The sequence below is a fragment of the Orbicella franksi genome, chromosome 1, assembly GCF_964199315.1.
Source record: "Orbicella franksi chromosome 1, jaOrbFran1.1, whole genome shotgun sequence".
NCBI classification, from domain to species: domain Eukaryota; kingdom Metazoa; phylum Cnidaria; class Anthozoa; order Scleractinia; family Merulinidae; genus Orbicella; species Orbicella franksi.
The window spans coordinates 15,633,140-15,658,380 of record NC_138145.1 but is presented as its reverse complement, the minus strand read 5'-3'; the positions used below and the strand labels follow the sequence as shown (position 1 = coordinate 15,658,380).

The following is a 25,241-nucleotide window of genomic DNA, read 5'->3' as shown; positions in this document are numbered from 1 at the left end:
GCCGAAAAGGAAACGCCTAAGGATAGCGCAGGGTATATTTGGAGTCTCCTAATTTACAGGGGACGTGAGCAGGACGGAAAAGGCGAAGTGGGGAGATAAAGGTACGGGAAGTGGGGGGTTCTGAACCTCTGCCCCGCCCCCCTACCCAGACACAGTATAAACACAGTAACGGACTTAGAAATCTCAGGTTTTAAGCATTTATTGTCAAGCCGACATTATTTTCTGCCCCTTACATTTCAAGATTTTTTAAAAATTCCATTTTAAATGTCCCTTCACCAAGCGCGGCTTTTGTGGACGTAACTTCTACCGCAGGTTTTGTAGCTTGTTTAGCTAGGGAAGCTTCTTGCAAATCAGGCCACTGGGAAAGCTTGAGACAACTCCACAGGGGCGGTCATTCCAGTAACCAGATGCCCTCTGGGGAAGAAAGGATGTGTGCCCAGTCCACATGTTGCTGCATGGTTCTCGGGCGTTACCATTAGGTTCGTGGGGAGCCCAGTTCTTGAAGGCTGGAACCGAGTAATCATTCCAGTAGAAGCTGGATGAAGTCCACATCAGGCCGATCCACATTTGTTTCATCAATGGCGCTTTCTTCCTCGCGAGTGCCAGGACAAACTCGTTTTCTGGTGCACTGGTGATTTTTACCAGGTCTCCTCCCATCCTTTGACAGAGCTGCCGGGCTTGGTGTGAAGTCATGGACGAGCTACTTGCGTAGTAGCAAAAGCTCTCGAAACTCTCCCATCCCAAAGGACATTGTTTTCCTTAAAAAAATGTTATATTTTCAACACAATAACTAATACATTTACAGAGATATATTTTACTGAATCACATAACGTCCGAAGGCATATTTCAGTTCGAAACTCTAGTAGCTTGTTCCGTAATCTCGGCGATTTCATCTTTTCCAAGTTTTTCGTTTTCGCCCATAAATAAACTTCTTGCAGTATCCTTCGCTAAGCGAGTATTCGACCAAGTTATGTAATTTTGATTCAGTTTAGTCCGAGGTTTCGTAAAAACAAATTGCTACGCAAATACCTGATACAGATTCCATGGCAGACAGAATCACGACGCAAAGCGACAAAACGGCCACCATCTTCATCTTGGTAAACTGGAGTAAGGAAAAACTCTTCCGGATCTCAGCAAGTTTACTTCAACCCGATCACTTGCGCGATTTGGCGTAAAATGAATTAACGACCAGTACCACTGGTTTATATTTGTGTAATCGCACAGGTTATAACAAGAACTGGGAAGGAAGTTTAAAGAACTCCGGGAAGTAGACACAGTTTATTGTAACGGATTGCGCAAATTGACCGAATCCAGTCAAAGTTTCGAAATCATCTCTTTACAGGGCGGTCTTATTGCTTTCTGAAGTTTTTAAGCTTATGGAGGTAATATTCGAATGCCTGATCAACTAAGTTCGTATTTGTTTGCTGGGAGGAATCGCATCTTCCGCCAGATTTCTCATTTGAGTAGTCAACAAGTATATATTATATTATATATTCTCTAGTATTCTAGAATTTCCATCAGTCTTGACATCTGTCGTTTACTAATATTATTGTATTGATAATAAGTATGAGTGAAGTGAAATTAGACTGATATCATTCTTGAAAATTAACAACATGTCAGTAACGTCAGAGAAGACGATTTGAGTGAAGTTGCTTTTAACCGCATGGAAAACAGGAAAAGCTATGGTAAATAATAATGAATGACAATATTTAGGGAGGAAGCCACGTCAGCCTTGGCTGGTTTTCATGCGGGTTCTCTATCCCCCGGTCGAATTGGAATTTGAAAATGTTGGTTAGTTTTTCAAGAGGGAGAAAAACCGGAGTACGCGGAGAAAAACCCTCGGAGCAAGGCGAGAACCAACAACAAACTCAATACAGCACCGGAGGCGAACGCTTTCACCACTCCGTCATCCCTGCTCCCCCATGTTTGAAGCTATTTCTACCCTTTCAACCTCTCCTTGGTAGTTTCAGTCGATCTACTAGCATTAATTTTTCTAATAATAAAATCAAATATAGGTTTAGCGACTCAAGTTGCCCCTTGTATGTATATCTGGGCATCACCTGATCACCTTCTGCGTAATAGCACTTCAAGCCCGGTCTAGCACCCAAAATATTTGTATACACCGAGTAAAATAATTCTGGCTCTCCAAAAATAGTTTATTTAGCAGAAAATTGTTTTACGCGGCAGAGAAATTAAAAACGCCTGCTCAATGTTTCGACCCTTCACTTTCTAAAGAAGCACGCCTTGTTCCGTGTGTTCGGAAAGACTGAAGTGTGTCAAGAGATAATCTCTTGGGTGTGTGCATTACTCGTGAAATACACCGCATATTCGCCCAATCAAAGGCACACTTCAGGATCCTTCGTATTGTTGAGTTCAAATCTTTCCCTTTTTTACCCTAACCCTCCTCGGATTACTGGAGAGAAAGACAGGATTTTCATGCGATATGTTAAAGAGCGTCATCGACTCATATTCCGGTGTTTTCTGGCTGTACTCCTCTTCAGTGTTCTAGGGAAGTTCAAGTCACGCTGACTGATGACGTATTGTTCGCCGTCGTCGCCATACAGTCTTGCAAAAGTTATATATCACAAACTGAAGTCAAAACTTTGCGAAAAACTCAAAGCATCGTTCGGATTCATTCAGGCGGAAAAGACACCGAAAAAAAAAGCGACAGGTGGAAGTTAGGAAGGTCTCAACGAACTTGAGAGGCGAACTGGCGAAAATCACAAAATAAGATCAGCAGAATAAATGAAGGTAATGGAAGCTATAATGCAGGCTACCGATTGCTTCCAGTACCTTCATTAATTCTGCTGGTCTTATTTTGTGATTTTCGCGGCGAACACACTCAAAGGCTGAATTACAGTCGAATCCCTATTTTAAAAGCGGCTACCCCTATTTGGCAGCCAGTAATCATAGTCCCGATGAGAGCTTTTCTATTGTTTTTACCTCTATTAAGCGGCCAGCCCCCTTTAAGCGGCCATTATCCATTCCCCAGAGGGACTGAACTTCTGAACTATCTTCTGTGTGGTGTGAAATAGGTGACCGAGAGATGGCAGTTCGCTATAATTAGCTTGCTAAAATGCTTTGGTGAATGTAAAGTGGAACTGTATAGCTTTAACTGGTAGGTACTGAAGTTCATTTTGCTCTTACCCAACTTTCTTAGTTTCCCTCCAAAATAACACGGGAGTTCTTGCCATAATTTACAAAAGACCACGTTATACGGCAAAACGGAGACACGCGGCAAATCAGTTGCTGATGATTCTGTTGACTTTTTCTACTTACCATAATAGACGTTCTATCACTCACTTTCAGGGAGGAAACGGTTAACGGCTGACCCCAAAGGTGGCCGGATTTTTTGCTATTTGAAGGATAAACGAACGTGACTTCTTCATCCAAACTAAACGGCGGCTGTTTTGACTGAAGAAAAAAAGAAGTGAAAAAGGTATTTGAATGGTACTATGATCGATTCCACAAGAAGAAAAGGCGAGTGTGTGATTGAAACTGTTTTATCATTATTATTATTCAATCCGGCGGAGCATTTAACATCGAATAAGTCACTTAAACGTTCTAGAAAACTGCGGAAGTTTTCCTTGACAGTGCAAACACAGGAAGCTTGTCTGGTCTGCGAAGAATGTTAATCTCGACAAATGTCACGGGTAATTATATTTTGGGAGCTTATTCAAATAGTGCTCGAGGACAGCCAAGAATGAGGAAATAAAAAGAAATGCCTTACAATCGGTCCGGCATTTGCTAACCAAATCTTATCGATTTCAGACAGTCTTACCGAAGGACAGAACAATTGTGGGCACAAAAGATCATAAAACGGTCATTTTTCAGCCGAACAAATGATTGTTCATGGACCAGGCGATAGAGAGCGGGAATTAGGGCCTCTTTTGTTCATATGAGCCCGGTAACCTGGTGGAACATAAACTTGTATCATTCGCGACTATCGTAGCGTTGCGGACTCTTGTAACTTTACTTATAAAGGTAATTCGCATAATCCTAAAGTGGAAATACATACAAGACAAAAATTATGCCATTTTGGCCGTTATGTTGCGAAAGCGAAGCTATTTTGTCTAAAAAGTTTCGTCCCGGTTACCCCGGCTGGAGTGTTTATATGGGAAAATTTTCATCCCGGTTACCGAGATCTCTGTCGCAAAAACCGAGATCTTGGTAACCCGGTCAGCCCGGCTTCTCATATGAACACATCGAAATGTTCAGGAAGGAAAGAGTGACGAAGCGAGATCTTGGAAACCGAGCCAGCCCGGTTGACCGGGCTCATATGAAGAGGCCTTTAAAGACGTTTTTGGATCAAGAAGAGAAATAAATAAAAATAATCGTGGCTTATCAACCATCTGTTTATAAATATAACAGGGGCCTTGGAAAAATGTAGCTCAATAGCTGAGCAGGAGACGACCTGCTACGTATACCTACCCAATTTTTTTTTATATTGAGTGGACCAAAACATCATTAAGTATCATGGTGTTGGCTCACCGGCTCGGGCAGGCAAAACTTAAGTTATCGGGAGGCTCGAAAAATCGAGGGTTCGAGAAATGGGGATTCCACTGTAAGTTACTTTTCATCCCTTCAAAACCCGAAGCTCGTTTCTTAGTAAACGTTATGTTCAAGAGCGGGGAAATAACAACCAATGAACTAGGCTTACGATTATTGTGTCGTTGGAACAATTGAAATCTACTGTTTCACCGAAAACTGTTCCGTAACAATAAATGGCGTTAACCTCCCGAAAATAAGTCTGGGATTATCAGTCTGTTACAATCTTGAAACTCAGTGGACTCAAGACTATATAGGGTCTAAATAGGATTGCGCACCACCCGCGGTAACCTCAATATCAGGCCATTCTTAGCAAGAGCGTAGGGGAAGGGGGGAATTGCCCGGGTGCTACCTCCTCCTAGCCCCCGAGTAAGAGGAGCCTGGTACTCAGTCTACTCAGGCTAACACCAGGGGGCATCTAACGGATAAATTATGGCTTTAACTCCCTCCGATTTTCTTACAATTATAACCTGGAACTTTTGTAATATCAAAAATTTAATGCCGGCTGTTTTCGGAGTCATAAAAATGTCCAGTCGTCGTTTTGGTTATCGAAAATGGTCAGCTATGATTTTCGGAAGGTTTTCGGGAAATAGAAAAAAATGCTAATAATTTCGAGAGGACTCAAGGTTCCCTAGAATGACCGAACAGATAAAAGTTTTATAGCACAGTCTAAAATTAATTTAGCTACACTGGTTTGAATAATCAATCCAGTTACAATAATTCGCCAAAAAGGCCAAATAAGAAGCACTTGGAAGATCTTGGAAATGTGGCACCGTCGGCGCCGCACGAGGAGGGAAGCTGGGAACCAGGCGAGGAGAAATTTGAAGTCGTTACTTCCTGTAGTTTCTGATTGGTTTATTGCGAATAAAAGACTGTTTGTGATTGGTCAACTTTGCACGCCCGGTATTTTCAATCGGAGTTCGATCGATTCCAGTTACATTTCACTGTCAAACATCTGAACTCGGTGCTCAACTCGAGAAGATGTAGCGACATTTCCTTGCAAGAAAGTACCATCGGCCTAGCATAACACCGTGGACTGAAGCAAGACCGTCTTTCTGTTAGAGTCCAGTATCGAACGAAGTAGAACCTTGTTTACACCATGTTAGAACCGAGGTTAACGCCGAGCAAAGAAAACTGTCAACTCGTCAACAAGGTTCATTCGAAACGTGCTCAATGGTACAGTCCTTGCAAGAATTCTCCTAAAATACCTCTTTCTCCAGAGCCTGATGCACCGACTCTTAAACTAACTCACTTCGCCACCATTCCTAAGATATCATTTGGAACTGTGAATGTTGGAAGCAGTAAAACAGAGACATTCGTCGTATTAAATCCACATCCGATGAGTCAAACGTTGGAGATAGTAAAATGTCCAACGGATAGAGGTTTTACGTTAGATCTCAATGACACTGGCAGCAGCGAGAATTGCCAACCGAATTTTGTCTCGATCCCACCAAAGGATGAGATGTACTTTTCTGTTAAATGGGAGCCAAAAGAGAGTGGCAACTTTCGTGAGATTATTCGATTCAAATGGGAGAATTCTCCTTGTCTTCAAGTTGTGGTGTTTGGGGCAGCTTTAGGGCCAAAGAAAGCGAGATCTGCGCCCAAAAGTAACTTCAAGAAATCCCAGGTAATTAAGGTAAGATCAGGTGATGACATGCAGGGCTTGATTAACCGTAAAAACGGACTTTTAAATAGCTATGGAAAGATTTTATGTACCTATCAATGTTACAAAGTAGGGGGGAGGGTGGGAATTTGACATTTTTAAGGAAGCCAGAGTCAAATTCCCCACCCCTGGGCACCTAGTATATATCAAATTCCTGTCCCTTGGATAACTCATTTCTGTCAGAGAAGCGATGGTCTTTATGTGTGTTGTCTACCCATCAAGATGGCTTCCAAAACCATCATTAGGACTAGTCCTGCCAACTAAGGGGGTTTACCTTGATTTCAGAAAAATCCCAAAGCTGTACTCCAACCAAGTCAAGCTCTAAATACTTGTCATGTTAAGGCAAGTGGCATCACAGTGTTTGAGGACATCAACACACAGGTATTTGCTTCCAAGAATGTGCCTGTGGAACATCCATCTGAAGTGGATTTGTGCCGTGACACCTATCTTGTCACAAATGGTGCAAAACGCCAGCCAAATTGCAAGGCCAAAGTAAAACCATCAACTCCAAAAGTTTCAAAGCTGATAAGCAAGCCCATTACTGGAAAAACAAAGAAAACAGTGGTATCAAAGAAGAAAGTTTCTCCTATTTCAGGTAACTGTTACTTAGAGATACTGAGAATACAAGTAATATATTATCAACTAATACAGTAAAATTAAAGAAAACAATGGGATGTGCGGTGTCCAATGGTTAGCACACTGGACCCGGGTTTAAGTCCTGGCTGGGGCTTTAATGCATTTTTGCTTTTATAAATCAAATGTATGATATCTTTCAAAATTAAGTATTTTTTCTTGTGTTCATTCAAGGAACATTGAAAATGAAGCCTAAGCCAAAGGTGAAGTTAAAAGTTGCAGCAAAAGGAATACCACAGAGAAAACTGCAACTGGTTAAAACTCCCAGGACCAACCTTCCACGACATCCGATGCCTTTTGCAGCAAAAAACATGTACTATGACGAGCGGTGGATTGAAAAACAAGAAGAAGGTATAGAATTCAGAGTCAGTTGACAAGTTTGGTATCAGGTGAAAGGTCATCAGGCTGCATTCCTTGGACTTCAGTTGGGCACCACTCAAATACAATCAAAATTTAATAACAACATATTATCACATATCTTAATAGAATAAAAGATTTCATCGGTAGAAAAAAGGGCAGACATGTTTGTTGGTGTGGTTAGAATAAAAATTTTGGTTTGTTTTTATGTGCCTGTACTTGAGTGAGATTAAAACAACCAGGTCTTGATACTGATTAGATTTTGTTATTTGAGAGTGTGTTGTTCACAAGAATAAATGCTAGCTACTATAAAGTTGGGGCCAATATTTATATGTACTTTATCTTCAAGTTAGAATGCGGATGTTGTTTCATTTAATGACTGACTTGTTATTTGTCTGTTAGGTTTCACCAAATGGCTGAACTTTGTCCTAACTCCACCTGATGCAACAGATTCTGGCACTCAAGCTGAATATGATAAAGGTAAGATGTGATATATGCTGTTGAAAAGAATGCAGGAGTTTCATTAACGGCTGGGCATCAGGAAAATTGACTGGTTAAGAGGACGATTTTGACAACCTGGTTTGACCATCAAGAGGGAACTTTTTCTTACATTAGAAGTTCATCTCAAATAGTTTTCCCTACCTTTGAAAACCAGTTGCACTTAACTGCTGATAACATAATGAAACCCCTGAGAATGTGCAAATGTTTATAATATTTCCACAATAGGAAATGTCATCCTTGGAGGAACTAAGGCCATAAAGAAGTCCCAACCTTTGGCTCCCACAAGAGAGGTCCTCTCCTTCAGGACCTATACTGCTAGACGTAAGATGGCCCGTTTACGAAGATCTGCTTGTCTGCTGTATCAGTCAGAACCCCTAGGGCATGTCATTTGCAAGATAGAAGCTGAAGTGGAAAATGGACGGCTAGCTATTAGACCTGACAAAAAGCTACATGCTGATTTAGGTTAGTCATGCTACTGTATTTATGTGCATTTTTATTATTTTAAGGTGCATGAAGGTAAATAAAAATTATATTCATGACTATTGTACTAATGTTGTGTTTTGACGTCTGAGGGTCCTCACCTCTAGCAGCTTTAGAAAACAAACTGTCCAATTTCTGTCAGACAAGCCTTCTATCCTGGGGAGAATGAAACTTGTGAATAACAACAAGGAGCTGTTTTCTATTTCCATCAGCATGCCTTGAAATTTGATCTTGTGATGATTACGATTATCCTTCAGCGTGGCTCACCATAGATAAATAATTTGAGACTTTTATTCACCTGCCGAAAATGAAATACATGAGATGCTGGGACAGGAAATTTACTGGTGACCACCATACTCTCAAGTTGACATTTTTTCTGCTTGGCACTCCCATATGTACAATACTGATAGTAACTTGATGATGGGTATATAAATTTGTAAGTAGACAGGGTTGTCATAGACATTCACTCCGCTTCAGACAGTGAAGGGCCAGAGCAGAGTGCCTGCATATGGAGGTGTCTGTATCACAGGGGCAGAGTTTATATCAATTCTTGTTTCTCTGGGACCAAGTGAGCTGTCAGTAATTTAGAGATGTACGTATTGTGGAGGTGTCTCCAAGAAGAGGTTCAACCATACACAAGTCATTTAACAACATTAATCCAGGACAGGTGCTCCAGCCTGTGGTGGGTTGTTTTGTCACTTGAAAGAATTTTAAAGCAAAAAAATCTTACAACTTATACAAACTCTTAGTAAACTATTTGTTTCAGGAATCAAACAGCAGGTTATTGACATGATCCTCTCTTATAACACATTGTGGCTGAGAATTGGACTGGAGGTAAGCTATCCAGTGTAATGGCAAATTAAACTATCTGAATTTGCAGAAAAAAAAGTCATGTTTCCTTGATCAACTTTACCAAGGTTCTGCCAAGATCTTGTACTATCCTCCTTTGTTTGAGATTAGAAGCTGATTGTAAGCTGGGACAAGAAGCTCTACTGCATGTTCTGTAAAGGTTCATTCACGATTGCTCTTACTCACTGTTTTTCAGACCATATATGGTGAAATTTTACCCATTTACTCCAATAATGACGTAGCAGGTTTGACGCATTTCCTCAGTAGTCGATTACTTGGTAACCCGGATATAGCTAGAGCGTTTGCTCATCCACAGGTTCCAGGACTGTACCGGGAAGGTAAACGAATTTTATATTTCATTTATCGTTTCATAAAATCTAGGCTTTTTGTTACTCACACTCCCTGTTGTTTATCTGGGAGCCTCCCCTCCCTCTCCCCCTCGCGATTGAGGTGCCCTTACTCTCTGGTGACTTGACCAACTTGCTTTCCACACACCACGATATCTCACAAGTTCCAGTTTGCTTCGGGCGCTGATGAAAATTTACACAGTCGAAAGACTGATAGTCAAAATTAGCCCGAAAGCAGATGTATTTATTTTTTGATTCCGATTTACAATATAAACTTGAAATACTACAACATGGAACAGCTAAGATAAGTTGTCTTCTTGTTTCTTTGCCATTACTGCGGATTTGAAAGTGTTATGCGTCTGAAAAGTACTGCACCAAAGAATCTCCTCCAGCCAGGAATCTTGCTTCTTCGCTAGTTCATTGAGCACTACCCATAGCATAAACATGTACACCATTATTAAAAACTGCATCATTGGATAATGCAGTTTAAGAGTTTTCATTGCGTACTTTCATGGCGTACAGGACAGTGTTCCCAAGGCAGGTTACTGCGCCTCTCTGGAAACGTGCGACCTTGTGAAATTAATCACAAAATTAAAACAAACAATGCAACAGAACGGATTTTCTCGAATGATTTTGATAAAACGAAAAAATTATACCTAAGCTACTTTCACCGTTCAACTCCTGCTCACAGGTTATGTAGAACAGCTGGGCAAGTTTACTCTAAAGAAGTTTCTTTTGTTGGTGTTGTTCTTGGATCGCGCTAAGTTGACTCGGCTTATCGATCACGACCCATGCCTCTTCAACAAAGATGCGTCTTTCAAGGTTTGTACGTGAAGTTTATACGCAAAGTAATGTCCAAAGTTCCAAAAAGTTAGTGAAAGGAGAGGACACTTTCTTTAGAAGTCGTGCTAACATAGCTAATCCAGTTTATGAACACGTTTTGAGCTGTTTGGGTATTAATAAATTTTGAGAAAACTGTCGCGGGTAAGAGGGTACGAACTCCCGTGTAGACAATACTAATGAGAGCATTAAGAGAAGAAGTGTTCTAAAACTTCTACGTAGTAAGTAAAAGATATCTCCCGGAGTGCTTAGTGAGCTATTTTCCCACTACAACACCGCAGAGATCAATGTAGTAAATCTCATTGGTGTTACTTTCGTGGAACTGCAAAAATCATAACCGCTTAACAGGCAATCCGAGACCCTAGACTGATTGTGAAACGTGAACTTTTGTTTATATGTAAGTTTACTTGCATAGTTCATAGAGATGTTGAACCGCAACGTTTCATTTTATTTCGTAGTCAAGTCGCAGTCTTCTACTAACGTTCTCTCGTGAGTACCTCAAAGGAGAAGGAGACGTTACGAAGCACTTGAGCTTTCTGGGGTACTCGGTTACGCATTCTCAGGTAAGGAACTCATTCCACTGGTCTTGAGTTTTGATGTTGAAAAACGGAACATTTACATTCAGGACTTTATTCGATCTCTCTGATACAGTACTTGACTGCAACACTCCTTTCATATTATTTCCCTTCAGAGAGCAATTGATGAGGTTGATTATGCCGTGAAGAACATCGCCATAGATCTCCGAGATGGTCTGCGCTTAACGTGAGTGCCTACCTCTACCTTTTTAACTCTCTAGGTTTGGCTGACACTTTAGATGCTTCCAGTTCTCCAGTGTTTAAAAAGACGCAAAATGTGATGGGAAAATAACATGTTATGGCCTAACTTTCACTTGTCCTCGCTAAGTGACTTGAATGGAGGACGTCTAAAATTCTGCAAGCCAAAAGTTTAATCAATTCGTTATTTTGATATCAAAGTTCATTTAGCTGAATACTGACCAGGCAATCTGTTTTAATGCGCAGGCGCGTGGCGGAGCTTTTGACTCAAGATTGGCAGTTATCGGCAAGTCTCCGTGTTCCAGCCATCTCCAGATTACAGGTGAATGAACCGTCGAGTTGTGTTATAGCTGAGAGAGAGATAAGCCACAGAAAAGGGAAGAGATCTTCATTTCGTTAATACAAGTCTCCGTGTTACAATGTGTTACTTACAATGTGTGTAGACTAAGCTGACGCTTCCTATTTCTTCTCTTACAGAAAATACACAACGTCGACGTCTTCATAAACGCGTTGAAAGAAAGAGGTGTTCTTGTCGGAGGAGTTAAATGTAAGATAAGTGGTTCTTATCAACGAGAAATACTTCCATCTGTGTATGGAGTGCAGTGCGCTACGCATTTCAATAATCTCAAAGTTCGCCCCAATAAATGTACACTTGTCTGTCTTCGATGCGCCCACGCGAGCGTTCAGCTCGACTTACGCGCGGTTGAGGACGCATGGGTTCGTCGTATTTTCCCCTTCGTGCGTGTCTCACCCTCCTTGTTCGGGACAGGTGCTCTTTGTACGGCAAATCAACTATCCTTCCGTGTGTAACGTAAGTGTTTATACCTTATTTATCAGGTGGGGTTATTGACGCGCGCCATGTTGTGGATGGACACAGAGAGAAAACACTCGCTTTACTGTGGCAGATTATTTTTCATTTCCAGGTAAGATATGACGATGCAGAAGTTTCAAACGTAACTTGGTATTACGGCTGACTCATTCGTGCCAGAAGCGTTAGGGCGAATGTATTGTGCGCGCCCTAAAAAAGAATTGTAAAAAGTTCCGAATATCTTTCAGTTACACGCCCGGCTTTCCCTTCTTGAGGAATAAATTTATAAAAGCCTTGATTGCGATGCCGTTTGATGACTAGAAGAAGACTGAACAGTCAACTTTGTCATTGACCATACAACTTCTTTCACAAACTTGTCACAGGTCAATGTGCTTCTTAGCGAAAAACTGCTAAAGGAGGAAATAGCTCACTTGGAGAGTACCAGGCTTCTCCGCGTTCAGTTAACTGCTGCAGACAACTGGGCCGACGGAGACAATGCAGATTTCGCGGGGAAACGCCGTGACTCGTCAGACCTGTATTTCCAGTCAGATCGGCTGCGCTTGCTCTTCAAATGGTGTAAGATAGTCTGCAGACTGTACGGTTTGAAGGTAAGAACGCGAATTCATTTAATAACACGTCTAAAGAAAAACCATTGGAATTCCAGAACCGAGAACGCAAAAAAGAGAAAAGAAGTAGATAAACCCATGGGTGGGAAATATAATATCTTATCTTGCTTTCAAGTGTCTAACCATTGTTTGAATCCCTTTATCATTTCAGATCGAGAATTTCACTGTCTCCTTCTCGGACGGTCGTGCACTCTGCTACCTACTTCACCATTATCACCCTTCACTACTCCCCCGGTCACTTGTCAAAGAACAAACAAGTCTGACCTGCAATCCGGGGGTACACGACACGAGTGACAGCGAGGGGGAAGAAGGAATGAATGTGAAATCGTGGACGGCGACATTTAGCCCAGGTAAGCAGGCGCATCATTTCCAAAATTCCATTTTCGATTTTATTTGTGGCACGAAAAGACTTCAGAAAGAGTGACGAATCTTAGCAAGTGAGCCAAAGCAACAGTTGCCTCCAAACATCACAGTGTCCTTTTGTCATGTTTTATTTCTCATCCAAGCTTGATCCGAGGTTATATTCATGCCTTCAGCAGTGCCGTCGGTTATTTACCATTATTCCTTACAAGAATTCCGTAGCGTTTCTCATTCTTATCCGTTAGCCATAAGAAAACGTTATGTTAACGAAAACCATGAGATCAGACAATCGATTCTCGGAGATAAAATGTATTCTCCAGTATTCCTAGCTGTTCTTAAAGACATATATTGAAACTTTGTACAACACTTAATTATTAGGTTCTCTTACCCTTCCTTTCAGGTTCTGGAACGAACGTACTTCTAGAGGAATTGAAAAACAACGAGCGCGAGAATTTCCGCACAATGGCGGAGAAGGTGAGAGACAGTTTGTGCATGTTGGTGTTTTCCATGGCTGTATCAAATGGTAAGGTAAAGGTAAAGTCTGCATACGAACCAAGAGGCTCATCAAGCCGGCGCTTATCTCCGGTTTCTGTAGCATGAAGCGACTAGGAGTATTTCTACTCCCCCCTGAATGGGATGCAGGGGAAGTCCATCGCAGGGCTACCCACAGCATTAAATTTGCCGGTACCCATTTATACACCTGGGTGGAGAGAGGCACTGTGAGAGTAAAGTGTCTTGCCAAAGAACACAACACAATGTCCCCGGCCAGGGCTCGAACCCGGACAGCTCGATCCGGAGACGAGCGCATTAACCGTGAGGCCATCGCGCTCCCGTATCGAATTGTTCTCATTATTCCTTCACCTGTTTATCTCAGGTACAAGAACTGGGTGGTGTTCCCTTGATGACAAAGGCCTCGGACATGTCTTACACAATTCCCGACGAGAAGGTAAATAAAAGCATTACATATCCTTTTCCAAAGATTCTTGACGTCCGTCCGTCCGCTCATAAAAACTGTTCATGCTTTTGCCGCTCTAACTCAAGACGCGATTTGTTCATTTCAGGTTGTTATTACTTATGTGGCGTATCTCTGCGCGCGTTTGTTAGATCTTCGCGAGGAAACGAAGGCCGCGCGCTGCATTCAGATGGCCTGGAGACGACATCGACTTAGAAGGCAACTGGAGAGGAAAAAGGTTCGTCAAATTGAAAAACTTTGGTTTAGAAAAAAGCTTCGAGGACAACATCAGTTAATAATTTCCTGAACGCTAAATCAATGTTTAAAATTACCTTGGTTAAATTGATTGCCAAGGACTAGAATCTGAATTCGATCGTTCACAACACTGAACACTGCCCAGTGACGTCAAAAATATTAGTGTCAAGATCAATCATCTTTCTTGTTTCTCCGCCTTTTTTGGAATTATCCCCGATTGAAAGGCTATTTTGTCCGACATAAAAATGACCCAGTATGATTTTGTTGTGTCCTTTACAATTCATGATGGGCTTACCTTACCTGAATGATTAACAACTTAATCAAAACTATGACGAAATTCTCGAACGTGATTGGCTATCAGCAGCCCGATTTGAGCATTAACTGGACAGTGTACGCGTCATGCTTGTAATTGGACAGTACGCGTCATTTTGCGCGCGCTGTTGCGGTACACTTTGTTGAGTAAACTGCTGTTTTTCAGCATTCATAACGACGTTTACTCGTTCAGCGCTCAATCGATGGTTTGTTCGTTTCTCGAATTTTGTCATAGTTTTGATTAATTGGTAACAGGGCTTCGCGTCGTCCAATTCAGTCCGTAATCATACTCGTGATTAACAAATCGGACTCCCGCTTCGCGGTCGTCCGAGTTTGTTAATCACTCGTATGATTACAGACCGAATTGGACTCCACTCAGTCCTATTACCATTATTAATTCACACGCCACGAGCGCGCGCTAAGTAATAAAATGAACAGTGATAGGGCAGATGCTATAGCTTTGCCTGGATTTGGACGTACGGTGACCCCTAGTTTTTCTTTTGATGGATCATTTTCTCCACCGATTTCTTACGTTTAGCGAAAAAATGAAGAAAATCTATCGATTTAGAAGTTTGAATTTTTTGCAAAATGCACCATCGAATTCCGTTCTTTTTAGCTCTTCGTTTATTTGTGCGGCGGTTTGAAGTTTCAAACATCTCTTATAATGTAAAGGGTTAAGTTTTGTGAAAACGTTGGAAACGTTTGCAATTATTAACGCAACGGATTCACTTATACAAAATTTTACTAGGATAGTTTGTCTCCGTTGATTCATCTTTGATATTTTGAGCTAAAAACCCAGGAGCTCAGGCTAATTTACGCGCGTCAAATTTCAAAATCAGACTAGTTTTCCAGTTTTTTTTTTTCATTTCTGAAATAAGTAATCCATTATCTGTCCCCGGTAGAAGTTTGAAGAAAATCTATCGGGTAGAACATTTCGCGCGAACGTCCTTAATCAGTTGTATCCACTCCTTTTTTTTCTCACAGAACGTTGCACGGATAGTAGTTTTCATTCAGGTAAGAAATGGTAAGAATATCAACTGTAGCGAAACCTTGTGTGTTACGGTAGTAGTAACTCTTTTAGTGCTTTACTTAATGCTGTAAAACTGGAGCAAGACACAAGTTTCTTGTAAACAAAGTTACCTTTCAATCTTAAGTAGGTTTCATAAGTACCTTCGCTCGTACAGCACAGAACACCAAGATCAAATATCAAGTTAATAGACGAAGGGAGAGCAAGTTTTTGCTATTTTCTCTAAGACACTTTCCCTTCATGTTTTTCACATGAACTTAGTTTAATGGCGTTAGCTACCACGAGTCTTTTGTAGCTCAGTGGTAGAGCTTCTGGACCACTAACCACAACGTGTTAGGCTGGCTTCTATATAGAGAAGTCGCCTTTCATTTTCTGAGTACATCTGTATCACTCACAGAAAAATCATCTTTCTTGTCCATGCGTAACTCATTATAACGCTCCTTTTATAGCTTCAGTGCTGATATGTAGTAATTTTATCAAACCTAGACTATTTTCCTTTAGATTTCCATGAGTGAAATTGTCTTTTGGGTTTTCGAAGTCGTACCCATGGTAGTAACCGTTTAACTTCATAATTCCTCCTTTTACAGGCACAAGCCAGATCCGCTATGGCACACCGTAGATTTCAAGCCGTAAGGAAATCCGCTGTCCTCATTCAGTCTGTGTACCGTGGTCACCTATTTCGCAAACAACTTCACGATCGTCACCAAGCCGCTCGGTGCATCCAGACTCACTACCGGGCCTTTAGAAAAGGCCGAGAGGTCCTGGACTGGTACAGAAACTTCCGTCAAACTGTTGTGCGACTACAGGCTATCGTTTTGGCCAATCAGAAAAAACGACACGTAAAAAGAAACCAAGCTGCGACGATAGTGCAGGCTGCTTGGAGAGGATACGTGGCAAGAAGACGGTTTGTTGAGCAACGCGCGGCTTGTGTTAAAATTCAAGCTTTCACCAGAGGAGCCAAAGAACGGAGGAGATTTTTGCGGCTTCAAAGGGCGACTTTGCTAATTCAGCAAATCTACGGAGCAACGATGTTAGGGAGAAGAGAAAGGGCACGATATCTTCAGCTGAAGAAATGTGTGATTGCGCTACAGTCGTTCTTCAGGGGTAAACGTGATCGCCGCGTCGTAAGGCAAATTCGAGCGGCAATTAAAATCCAAAGTCACGTGCGCGCATGGCAAAACCGTGCGAGATTCGTTTTGCTGAAACGTGCGACTATCAAGATACAAGCTCACACTAGGATGTGTCAAGCACAAAGAAGGTTTGCTGTTATGAAAAACGCCACGAGAAGACTACAGGCTTACTTCAAAGCGGCTTTCCTTGGACGGCAGCAAAGGCACAAGTATGAGACTCAAAAGGCTGCTTGTGTCAAGATCCAATCTTTTGTCAGATGTTACTTGCAGAGGAGCGCATTTTTAAAGAGAAGAGAAGCTGCTGTACTGATTCAGTCGCTCGTGAGAAAGAATGTCGCTCAGAGAAGATACCTCAAGCTTGTAGCATCCACTGTGACGATCCAGAGAAAATTCAGGGCGTTGCTGCGTACAAAAACTGCTCGGCAGAAGTTTAAACAGACCAAACTATCTATCGTGATGATTCAATCGCGCTATAGAGGTTACAGATGCCGGAAGCACTTAATGCGGGTCAAACAGGCCACTGTTACCCTTCAAACGCACACACGCCGTTGTCTATCGAGAAACAAGTTCTTGGCTTTAAAACACGCTTCAAGCGTCATCCAAACTCGCTATCGCGCTCTGATGCAAGGCCGTCACCAGAACATGGATTATCAACGCATTCGTCTTGCCATTGTTCGTCTTCAAGCCATAGTCAGGGGAAACATTGTCCGCAAACACCTTCTTGTACAGTACACATCGGCCATCATGATTCAAGCTTCGTTCCGCCAGTATTTTGCTACGAAAAGATACCGTCAGATGAAGCACTCAGCTATTGTAATACAGCAGCACTTTCGCTCCGTCTTGCTGACTCGTTCACACGTTTCACAGTACCAGCGGATACGCTCGTGTGCCATGCGCATTCAGGCGCATTACAGAGGGTATCGTGCGAGACAGTCCTACAACATTCTTAAGGCGGCTGTTGTCTTGCAGTCTGCTGTTCGTGGTTGGAAAGTCAGGAAAGATCTTAAACGTCTGCACTTCGCTGCGGTGCTGATTCAAACATCTTACAGAAGCCACGTGGCCAAAACGAAGTACCGATCTTTAAGGCAGGCTGCTATGGTTCTACAACTTCACTATCGTTCCCTCTTACTTGCCCGTCAGGAGCGTTCCAATTTTAAACACCTGAAGCAAGCAGCCATAAAGATTCAATCTTCTTTTCGTGGTTATCAAGCAAGAAAACGGGTAGAAGGTCTACGGGCTACCAAGAAAATCCAGGCGGCCTATCGAGGATACCTCGCCAGAAAATCCTATAATATTTCCCGCAAGTGCATCGTTCGCGTTCAAGCGCTAGCTCGTGGGTATTTGGCGAGAAAACACTTTCACGATCTCAAGAAAGCCACTATTATGCTCCAGAGGCGGTACCGTGCCCGCGTGATTGGCATGCGTCAATACGTGCATTACCACGTTCAACGCGGGGCGTGCATCGTTGCACAAGCGGCAGGGCGTAGCTACCTCTGTCGTAAGAGATACCTAGAAATGAAGAACGCAGCCATAGTTCTTCAACAGAGGTACAGAGCTATGCACGACTCTAGAAGACAACGGGAACGTTTCCTTGCTTTGAGAAGTGCTGCCATTCGTCTCCAGGCTTGTGTACGTGGTTGGCTCGACAGAAAATTGGCCAGAAGACTTCGAGCAGTGAGGCTGATCCAAGCGACGTGTAAGATGCAAAAGGCAAGGAAGGAGTACCTCGCTATTAGGAGAGCTATCGTCAAAGTGCAAGCTCAAACGCGCATGCTTCAACACCGAAGGAGATTCACCAATTTGAAGAATTCAGCGCTGGTGATCCAGCGGAGGTTTAGGGCGACAATACTTTGTAAGCGTGATCAGCTGGTGTTTCACTTTATGAGAGGCGCCGTTATTACATTACAGATGGCAGTTAGAGGATACCTTGTACGAGCGAGACTGCGCAGGATGCGCAATGCCGCTGTCAAGATTCAGGCTTGTGTTCGCGGGTTTCTGGCGTGGAAGCAGTATGAAGCTACTAAAAGAGCTGTACTTGTCTTACAACTTCGATGCCGCGCCTGGCTTCTTGGCCGAGCAGTAGCCCGGAACTACAATGCGCTGAAGTCCTGTACTCTTATAATCCAATCCGCCTTCCGTGGTTACACATGTCGCTCCAAATACCTCGCCCAGAAATCGTCTGCAGTAATTATCCAGGCAGCTGCGAGGCGGCATATTGCGCGACGAGTCTATCTGAACCTTCGGGTCGCCGCTTTAGTCATTCAACAGCGATTCCGAACTAGGCGAGAGATGCAAGAGGCGAGACAGAGTTATCTGGCGCAGAGGAAGGCTTGCATTATGTTGCAGACCGAGATAAGAGCATGGTGTTGCCGAAGACAGTACAACGCAATCAGATCAGCAGCCATCACCGTCCAACAACACCGCAGAGCTTGCATCAGGACCCGTGTTCAAAGAACAGAATTCTTGCGCTTGAAGAACGCCACCATTGTTTTGCAGTCCTACTGGAAAATGTCCTTGGCCAGAAGTGAGTACGAAAGAACTAGGAAAGCCGCCATTCAGATACAGGCTGTGGCGCGCATGTGGAAGTTGGTCATGGCTTACCATAAGCTGAAGAAAACTGCCTCTGCATTACAGACGAGATACAGAGCTAATACGCTTTGCAAACGACAACGCGAGTGTTACCAGACAATGCGTAAAAGCGCCACTGTCATACAGGCGCGCTTCCGTGGTTTCAAAGCAAGACAGCGCGTTCGTGAGATGTTGGAGGAGAATCAGAGAAGGCATGCAGCAGCACTAAAAGTTCAGCGGTATTACCGTGGATTTCGGCTCATGGAGGAAACCTACTTTGCGTATCACGTGATCCGCGGTGCCATCATTACTTTGCAGTCTGCGTGTCGCATGTACGCTGCGCAGAAGTTCGTTCGCAAGCTTAGAGCTGTTATCAGGATGCAGGCGAACTTTCGACGAAAAGTTACGCGGAGAATGTTCCTTGGTGTAAGAGAAGTCGTGTGCAGATTACAAGCAACGGTTCGTCGCAATCAAGTAAGAAAGCGATTTGTAAGAAAACGAGAAGCAGTTGTTACCATTCAACAATGGTACAGAGCTCAAGTGACAATGAAGAAGATCAATGAAGAATACCACTGTTTTAGACATGCCACAATCCTTATTCAGTCCCACTTTAGACGTCATTGTCAGCGACAGGCATATCTTCGTGTTAGACAGACCGTAGTGCTGGCTCAGTCCATGGTACGCATGCGTCGACAAAGGACGAAATTTCTTAGAAAACGCTCGGCGGCGGTCGTCATTCAAGGTCGGTATCGAGCGTACATGTTGGGGAAAGCGGTCCGCCAGAGATGCCAACTGATGCAATGGGCAGCAACTAGAATTCAGGTATCGTCCCTTCCTGTAATCAACAGTAAGAAGTGTAGAAAAAAGTTTTTATTAGTTTTCAATATCATTTTAGGGCTAAGCAGTTGTGACCATAGATTAGGATTCGATGCCCCTTGGGGCTCCCGGACGCTACTTGTATTTTGTGCTGAAAAGGTCCGGTGAGCGAGTTTGATTTCTGGGGACAAAGTTTATGCTTTGTAGTTTCATTCGAAGTCTCCAAATGTTCAAACTTTAACCCTGGAGCTAAATGGATTGCGCAAAGTTCTGGTTTGTAGAACACCTTGTCTAAAGGTAGCCTTTGTTTTTTCCTTTAATTCACAGAGCTGTTACCGAGGGAGCAAAGCTAGAGGTAAAGTGAAGAAACTAAAGGCTGCCATACTTATCCAGACCAACGTTAGAGCAATGATACAAAGACGGGCTTACTGCCGTGCGAAACAACTGGTGATCGTACTGCAAGCAACGGCAAGGGCACGACGGTGTCAGAAGAATTACCGTGAATTCAAACACGCTACAATCCTTCTGCAAAGAAAAGTCCGAGCAAACTTTGCCTCTCGGAAGATGAGGGAAGAATTTCTGGCGTCTAAGCACGCAGCTGTTAAGCTTCAATCATGTTATCGCGGCTGGAAGGCTCGCTGTGTTGTTTGTCAAATCAGAGCGGCGATTCTGATCCAGAGATGGTTCCGAAGCAATGTAGCAGGAAGAAGAGCTCGCGAGGAATACCGCAATCTCAAGGAAGCTGCTTTTATCTTACAGGCCGCTTACCGCGGGCACTGCGGGCGTGTAATCGCGAGTGACGTACGTGCTGCGCGCACCATACAGGCGGCAGTCAGGGGATTCATCACCAGGAAAAGGATTGAAGTAAGACATTGCTTTTTACACTAGTTAAGCTTTCTTGCCCTTTGTAACTAGCATAATAAAGGAAATGAGGGTCTTAAGACCTGTAGTACTATGAACCGCGTATTCAGAATTCGGTTCCTCCTCGGAAAAGGCATCCTTCCATGAATATGGAAGAAATGATGGGATAGCTTTGTAAAAAGCCCACTTCTTCGTTACTACATCGCTCTTTTATTTGCCATTTGGTTAATATTTTAAACGCTTACTGGATTCTTCATAGAATTTGCTCATGGTGATAGTGTCTAGCAAGACTAAACATTGTTTTTTCAGCGTCAGAGAGCGGAGCGCCTGGTACACTTAAACAAGTTTGCATCAGCAGTGCATCATCATTTGAACGTCATCAGAATTCAGCGATATTACCGCCGAGCACGTGCGATGGCTTTGGCGAAAGCCCGAATGGATGCTGTACTCCTTATCCAGGTAGAAGTCCCCCGGCACAAAACTGTGAAATCGTTTTAAGAAAATTTTTCGCCTGATTTGATTTGTCTAGGAGGCGGTGCATTCTTGTTCCTATGTCAACCCCCGACAGACCTCAATTTATCTTTTCTTAGTTAACGAGGGCCAACAGTAACGCGCAACATTTTACCGAATGCAGAATAAAGAGATAGAGCTTACTGCACTACCAGTTATTTGAGCCAATCATTGTCGAGTACGAAACTGTCACATGTTAAATTGCTCAGGTTGTGTTGTTGTTTCTCTACAATGTGGTTAGTTTTCAAAGTTAGCCTAAACTTTATCCAACGATTACTAAGTTTACGCCGACAATGTTTCAAAGCGTTCATAAAGGTAATCGACGTATAATTAGGACAGTATAGTATTGCTGCCATATTTGTTAAGTAAGGACAGTGGTCTCAAAATTTTCTTTCTTTTCTCCTTAGTATTGGTGGCGCAGTGTTCTTGAACGTCAGCGGTTTACCAGGCTTCGCTCTGCTGTTATTGTCTTACAAAGAGCAACGCGAAAGAAACTGGAGACGAAGCACAAAAGAGCAGCTAAGATCCAGGCCCTTTTCAGGGGAGTCATGGCTAGGAAGCTCTTGAGAAAACTACAGGAATCTGCACTACGAATTCAGGTTCGAAAACAGGCTTGGTGTTAATGTTGTTGAAACATTGCGGCCTATCTTTTCCCGGGGTATGCAATCGATGGAAATCGATAATCGAAAAACCAATCGATCAATCGATATCAATCGATAAAGTTAGTTAATTGGTATCGATTACTATAGGTCAATGAATGATCAATCGATAACCACACAAAAACTGTTCATCCATTGCTTATCGATTGGCACAGCAACCTCGAACCTGTCCGATCATCCGCCATTTTTAGGAAGCCCAGGGGACGAAATTGGTAAAATAATTCCGACCCAGTCTTCTCAACGCGAAGAATATACCCCGTTGCACGTGTACTCGAATTACCCACTTGCCCGTCATTGCCTTTCCGTGTCATTATATATGTCTACGCAAGAAGTCCGGCAAGAGGCTTTACTGAATAAGGTGCATCGCCAAAGGCTATCATCCTTGCCGTTTTGAGGTGAACGTCCGTGAAGTGTTTCTGACAAGAAGGGGGGAGAACGCGGAAACGCGTTTAAAGTTGTTAACCAGGCAAGGCAAGGACGGGAACAAACTTTTGAGTTGTCAAAAGAAGACGAATACCTGTGGACGGGACGTTGAAGAGAAAGAAAAGAGTCTTGCTCTCCTGTTAACGTTCAAAGGATTAAAATGAAATGTGTTTACAATTACTGCGTACAAAGATGGGATACTTATGCGCAGATTCCTTCAATCTGCAACCAATCGATTCCAATCGATATCAGTTTATCTATCGATGGTTATTGAAGATCGATACCAATCGATAACCACACGAATCTTTGGTATTGATTGATATCGATTGTCATCGATTATCGATTTGATCGATTGGATACCCCGGGCTCTTTTGGTATCTGGCAAACATTTTGAATACAACATTGAATAGCTCATTGTAATAAGCTAGAATACGAAAAATATTTAACACTCAACTTTTCCTCGACAAATTTTTGTTACTACTCATCGATGACTTATGTCTTTCGTTGGTATCACCAGGCCTTTTGGCGCGGTTACCGAGTCAGATGTGAGGTGTCCTCTCTCAAGGTTAAAAGAGCGCGCAAGCGCATCAAGTCGGCCAATGCTGCAGCAACTGAACCTATGAAGCTTTGTAACCGCACCAGATCTGCTCTGGACTTTCTGTTGCAGTGTAAGAACATCAGTAGAATAGTTGGAGCGCTTGTTAATCTGGGTAAGTTTAGACTAGACGAGTCCATTGAACCACACTGCCTTTCTGACTCGAATATTGCACGTTTTAGTGGGTTTCCTGGCCACACGAGAAAAGAGGAAATGAGCAGTTTGATTCAACCGCTAAATTGTTGTTTAGATGTCTATTCTATGGAGGACCCCCCACACAGAAAGAGCCTTTAAATAAACACATCGACCACATTTTTTTCGTGATCTACACTTTGAAAGACCGTGGAAATGATGTCCTCGATATACTGAAAACATTGTCATTAAATTATTAAGACGGATCGGCCCTCATTATTAGCTACCAGACAATAGTGACTCCTCCCCCTAAAAAGGTTGTGACCCTTCTAAAGTAGTGTTAGGAACAGGTTGCTAAATCAGAAAGAAATGGGGGTCTTTACTCTCGGAACATAACGGTATGCATCTTTTCCTCAAATCATATGCAATTTGCAACGCACAACAAAACAATATTTAGTTGCTTTTTTGTCTCCCCGCAGAGGTCGTCACTCGTCTATCAGAGGTGTGTTGTCAACAGGTAGTAAAAGATGGCGCGCTGCCTGTAATCTTCAAAGTTATTAAGAAGTGTAACCGCAGTTTACCGCACTTGGAGGTCATCAAGTACTCCATATCAATCCTCTTTAACGTTGGAAAGGTGAGCTGGATTTCGATTATTTTCATTCCGTTCTTCTGTTGAAGATACTAACTGAGCCTTCGTTTTCAATATTTAAAGACTTTTTTGTCTCCAAACAGTAGTGTATTCATTGATAAAGGCAAAATATACAAGCATGCACTGAGCACGAAGATGGTTCATATTTCCTGAAGCTACCGTGGAATACATGAAATACTAGTTGTCGCTCTTTTGGATTGTTTAGCGGTCAAGGAAATCACTCGATGCAACGATCGGGCACAACAATAAACCATATAGGAACACGGATGGTTAAGGATAGAGAAGATTAACACGGATTATAATCGACGAACTTGCGAAATTTTTATACTTTTTAAGATGCGCTAATCGTGAAGTAGCTCGTTCAAGACCTAGAATGCGTATTGACGGATGTGAACCATGATATGTGAGCGGTATCTGTCGGTTCCATTGGATTCATCTTTTACGAACCCACAGGAACCCGCGAAAAGTTTCAAAGATTCATTTCTTTCTTTCTTCTCTAGTACCCATCCGTTTATCGAGCCGTTTACGAGGAACCGGATGCCATCGACACCTTGGTAGAGCTCCTGGCGAATTTCAGAGACAAAAGTGTTATTTTCTCCAAGACTTGCTGTCTTCTTGTATTGTTATGCCGGGACTCTTCCATCGCACGTGAAATTCTCAACATGAAAAAGATCGTGGAGGACATCAAAAGCGTACACAACATAGCTGAACGAAACCACAGACTGGAAACGAAGCGAAACATGATAAAATCCAAATCAGACAATACCATAAGTCAGTTAGCGCCACCCACGCCATGCAAGGCCACGCCTTATAAGGCGAGGAAATCCAACTCGCTCAAGTGGCAACGACGTTTGGACATGGTTCAGGATCCTTTGGAAGCTGTGCGACTGCTCGTGCGAGGACTGGGTCTTGTTGGGCACGACCAGTGAAAAGAAACATTCTTATAGCCTTAACGCTCTCTCTGTCGAGAGTTTTGAACTTTTTATCGACTTTTACAGATTTTTAGTCAAATACTTTTATACCGTTGTATAGTGTGTTTTGTGACAGTTTTCTTCATGTCGAGGAAAAGGTTGTTCTTCACATTCGTAAATGATGAACGGTGAGGTATTTCATGCCGTGAACAGCGGAATAACTTGTAATAAGGTTTACAAAATTTTTGTTCTATTCGCTTTAAACGTTTTAGGGACATAACAATCTTTAACAAAACGCACACTTAAGTATAGGCCGCTTCTGCACTCTTCCTTGTCTTATATATTTTATATAAGTTTTATAGACGTTTGTTTGTTAGTTTGAAATTCGAAATAGTGAAAAGAACAATTCGTTACCACGGATATAGCGTAAATAGAACAAGCTTCCCTAAGAAAAGGAAGACGGAAACATAATTTCAAGGATATTTCTGACAAGTAGTATTTTGCATTTAACGTGGTTAGTTACCATTTAGAGCTTCAAAAGTCGATTCCACTCACTCGCATGCTTTGAGTATTGTTCACAGTTAGTTCTACTTGTCATGTTTCTGTAAATACATGTACATTGAACAAGAGTAAATCGACATCAGCAGGATTAAGAT

The 25,241-nt window shown here is 42.6% G+C and overlaps 2 protein-coding genes across 3 annotated transcripts; one reads left to right on the top strand and one right to left on the bottom strand.

The window, feature by feature from the left end:
• Window positions 1–189: 189 nt before the first annotated feature.
• LOC145492511 (perlucin-like protein) lies at window positions 190–6,564 on the bottom strand. The gene is made up of 3 exons (XM_081471976.1): window positions 6,486–6,564; window positions 1,030–3,414; window positions 190–758 (listed from the first exon to the last, which is right to left on the bottom strand). Exons 2-3 carry the CDS (start codon window positions 1,091–1,093, stop codon window positions 331–333), a joined length of 492 nt encoding a protein of 163 aa, XP_081328102.1. The 5' UTR covers window positions 1,094–3,414; window positions 6,486–6,564; the 3' UTR covers window positions 190–330.
• Window positions 4,521–25,103, top strand: LOC145492451 (uncharacterized). 2 transcript variants are annotated; one of them, XM_081471911.1, is made up of 26 exons: window positions 4,521–6,175; window positions 6,497–6,806; window positions 7,019–7,195; window positions 7,604–7,681; window positions 7,928–8,164; window positions 8,949–9,016; window positions 9,228–9,369; window positions 10,070–10,200; window positions 10,677–10,781; window positions 10,910–10,980; window positions 11,238–11,313; window positions 11,469–11,538; window positions 11,829–11,914; window positions 12,183–12,407; window positions 12,577–12,775; window positions 13,186–13,259; window positions 13,660–13,731; window positions 13,847–13,975; window positions 15,289–15,318; window positions 15,919–19,851; window positions 20,173–20,709; window positions 21,016–21,165; window positions 21,624–21,815; window positions 22,816–23,008; window positions 23,505–23,659; window positions 24,175–25,103. In XM_081471911.1, exons 1-26 carry the CDS (start codon window positions 5,648–5,650, stop codon window positions 24,601–24,603), a joined length of 8,397 nt encoding a protein of 2,798 aa, XP_081328037.1. In that variant the 5' UTR covers window positions 4,521–5,647; the 3' UTR covers window positions 24,604–25,103. The 2 variants fall into 2 exon arrangements, with proteins under 2 accessions (XP_081328037.1, XP_081328030.1); XM_081471904.1 differs by having other exon boundaries at window positions 4,521–6,184.
• Window positions 25,104–25,241: the final 138 nt, after the last annotated feature.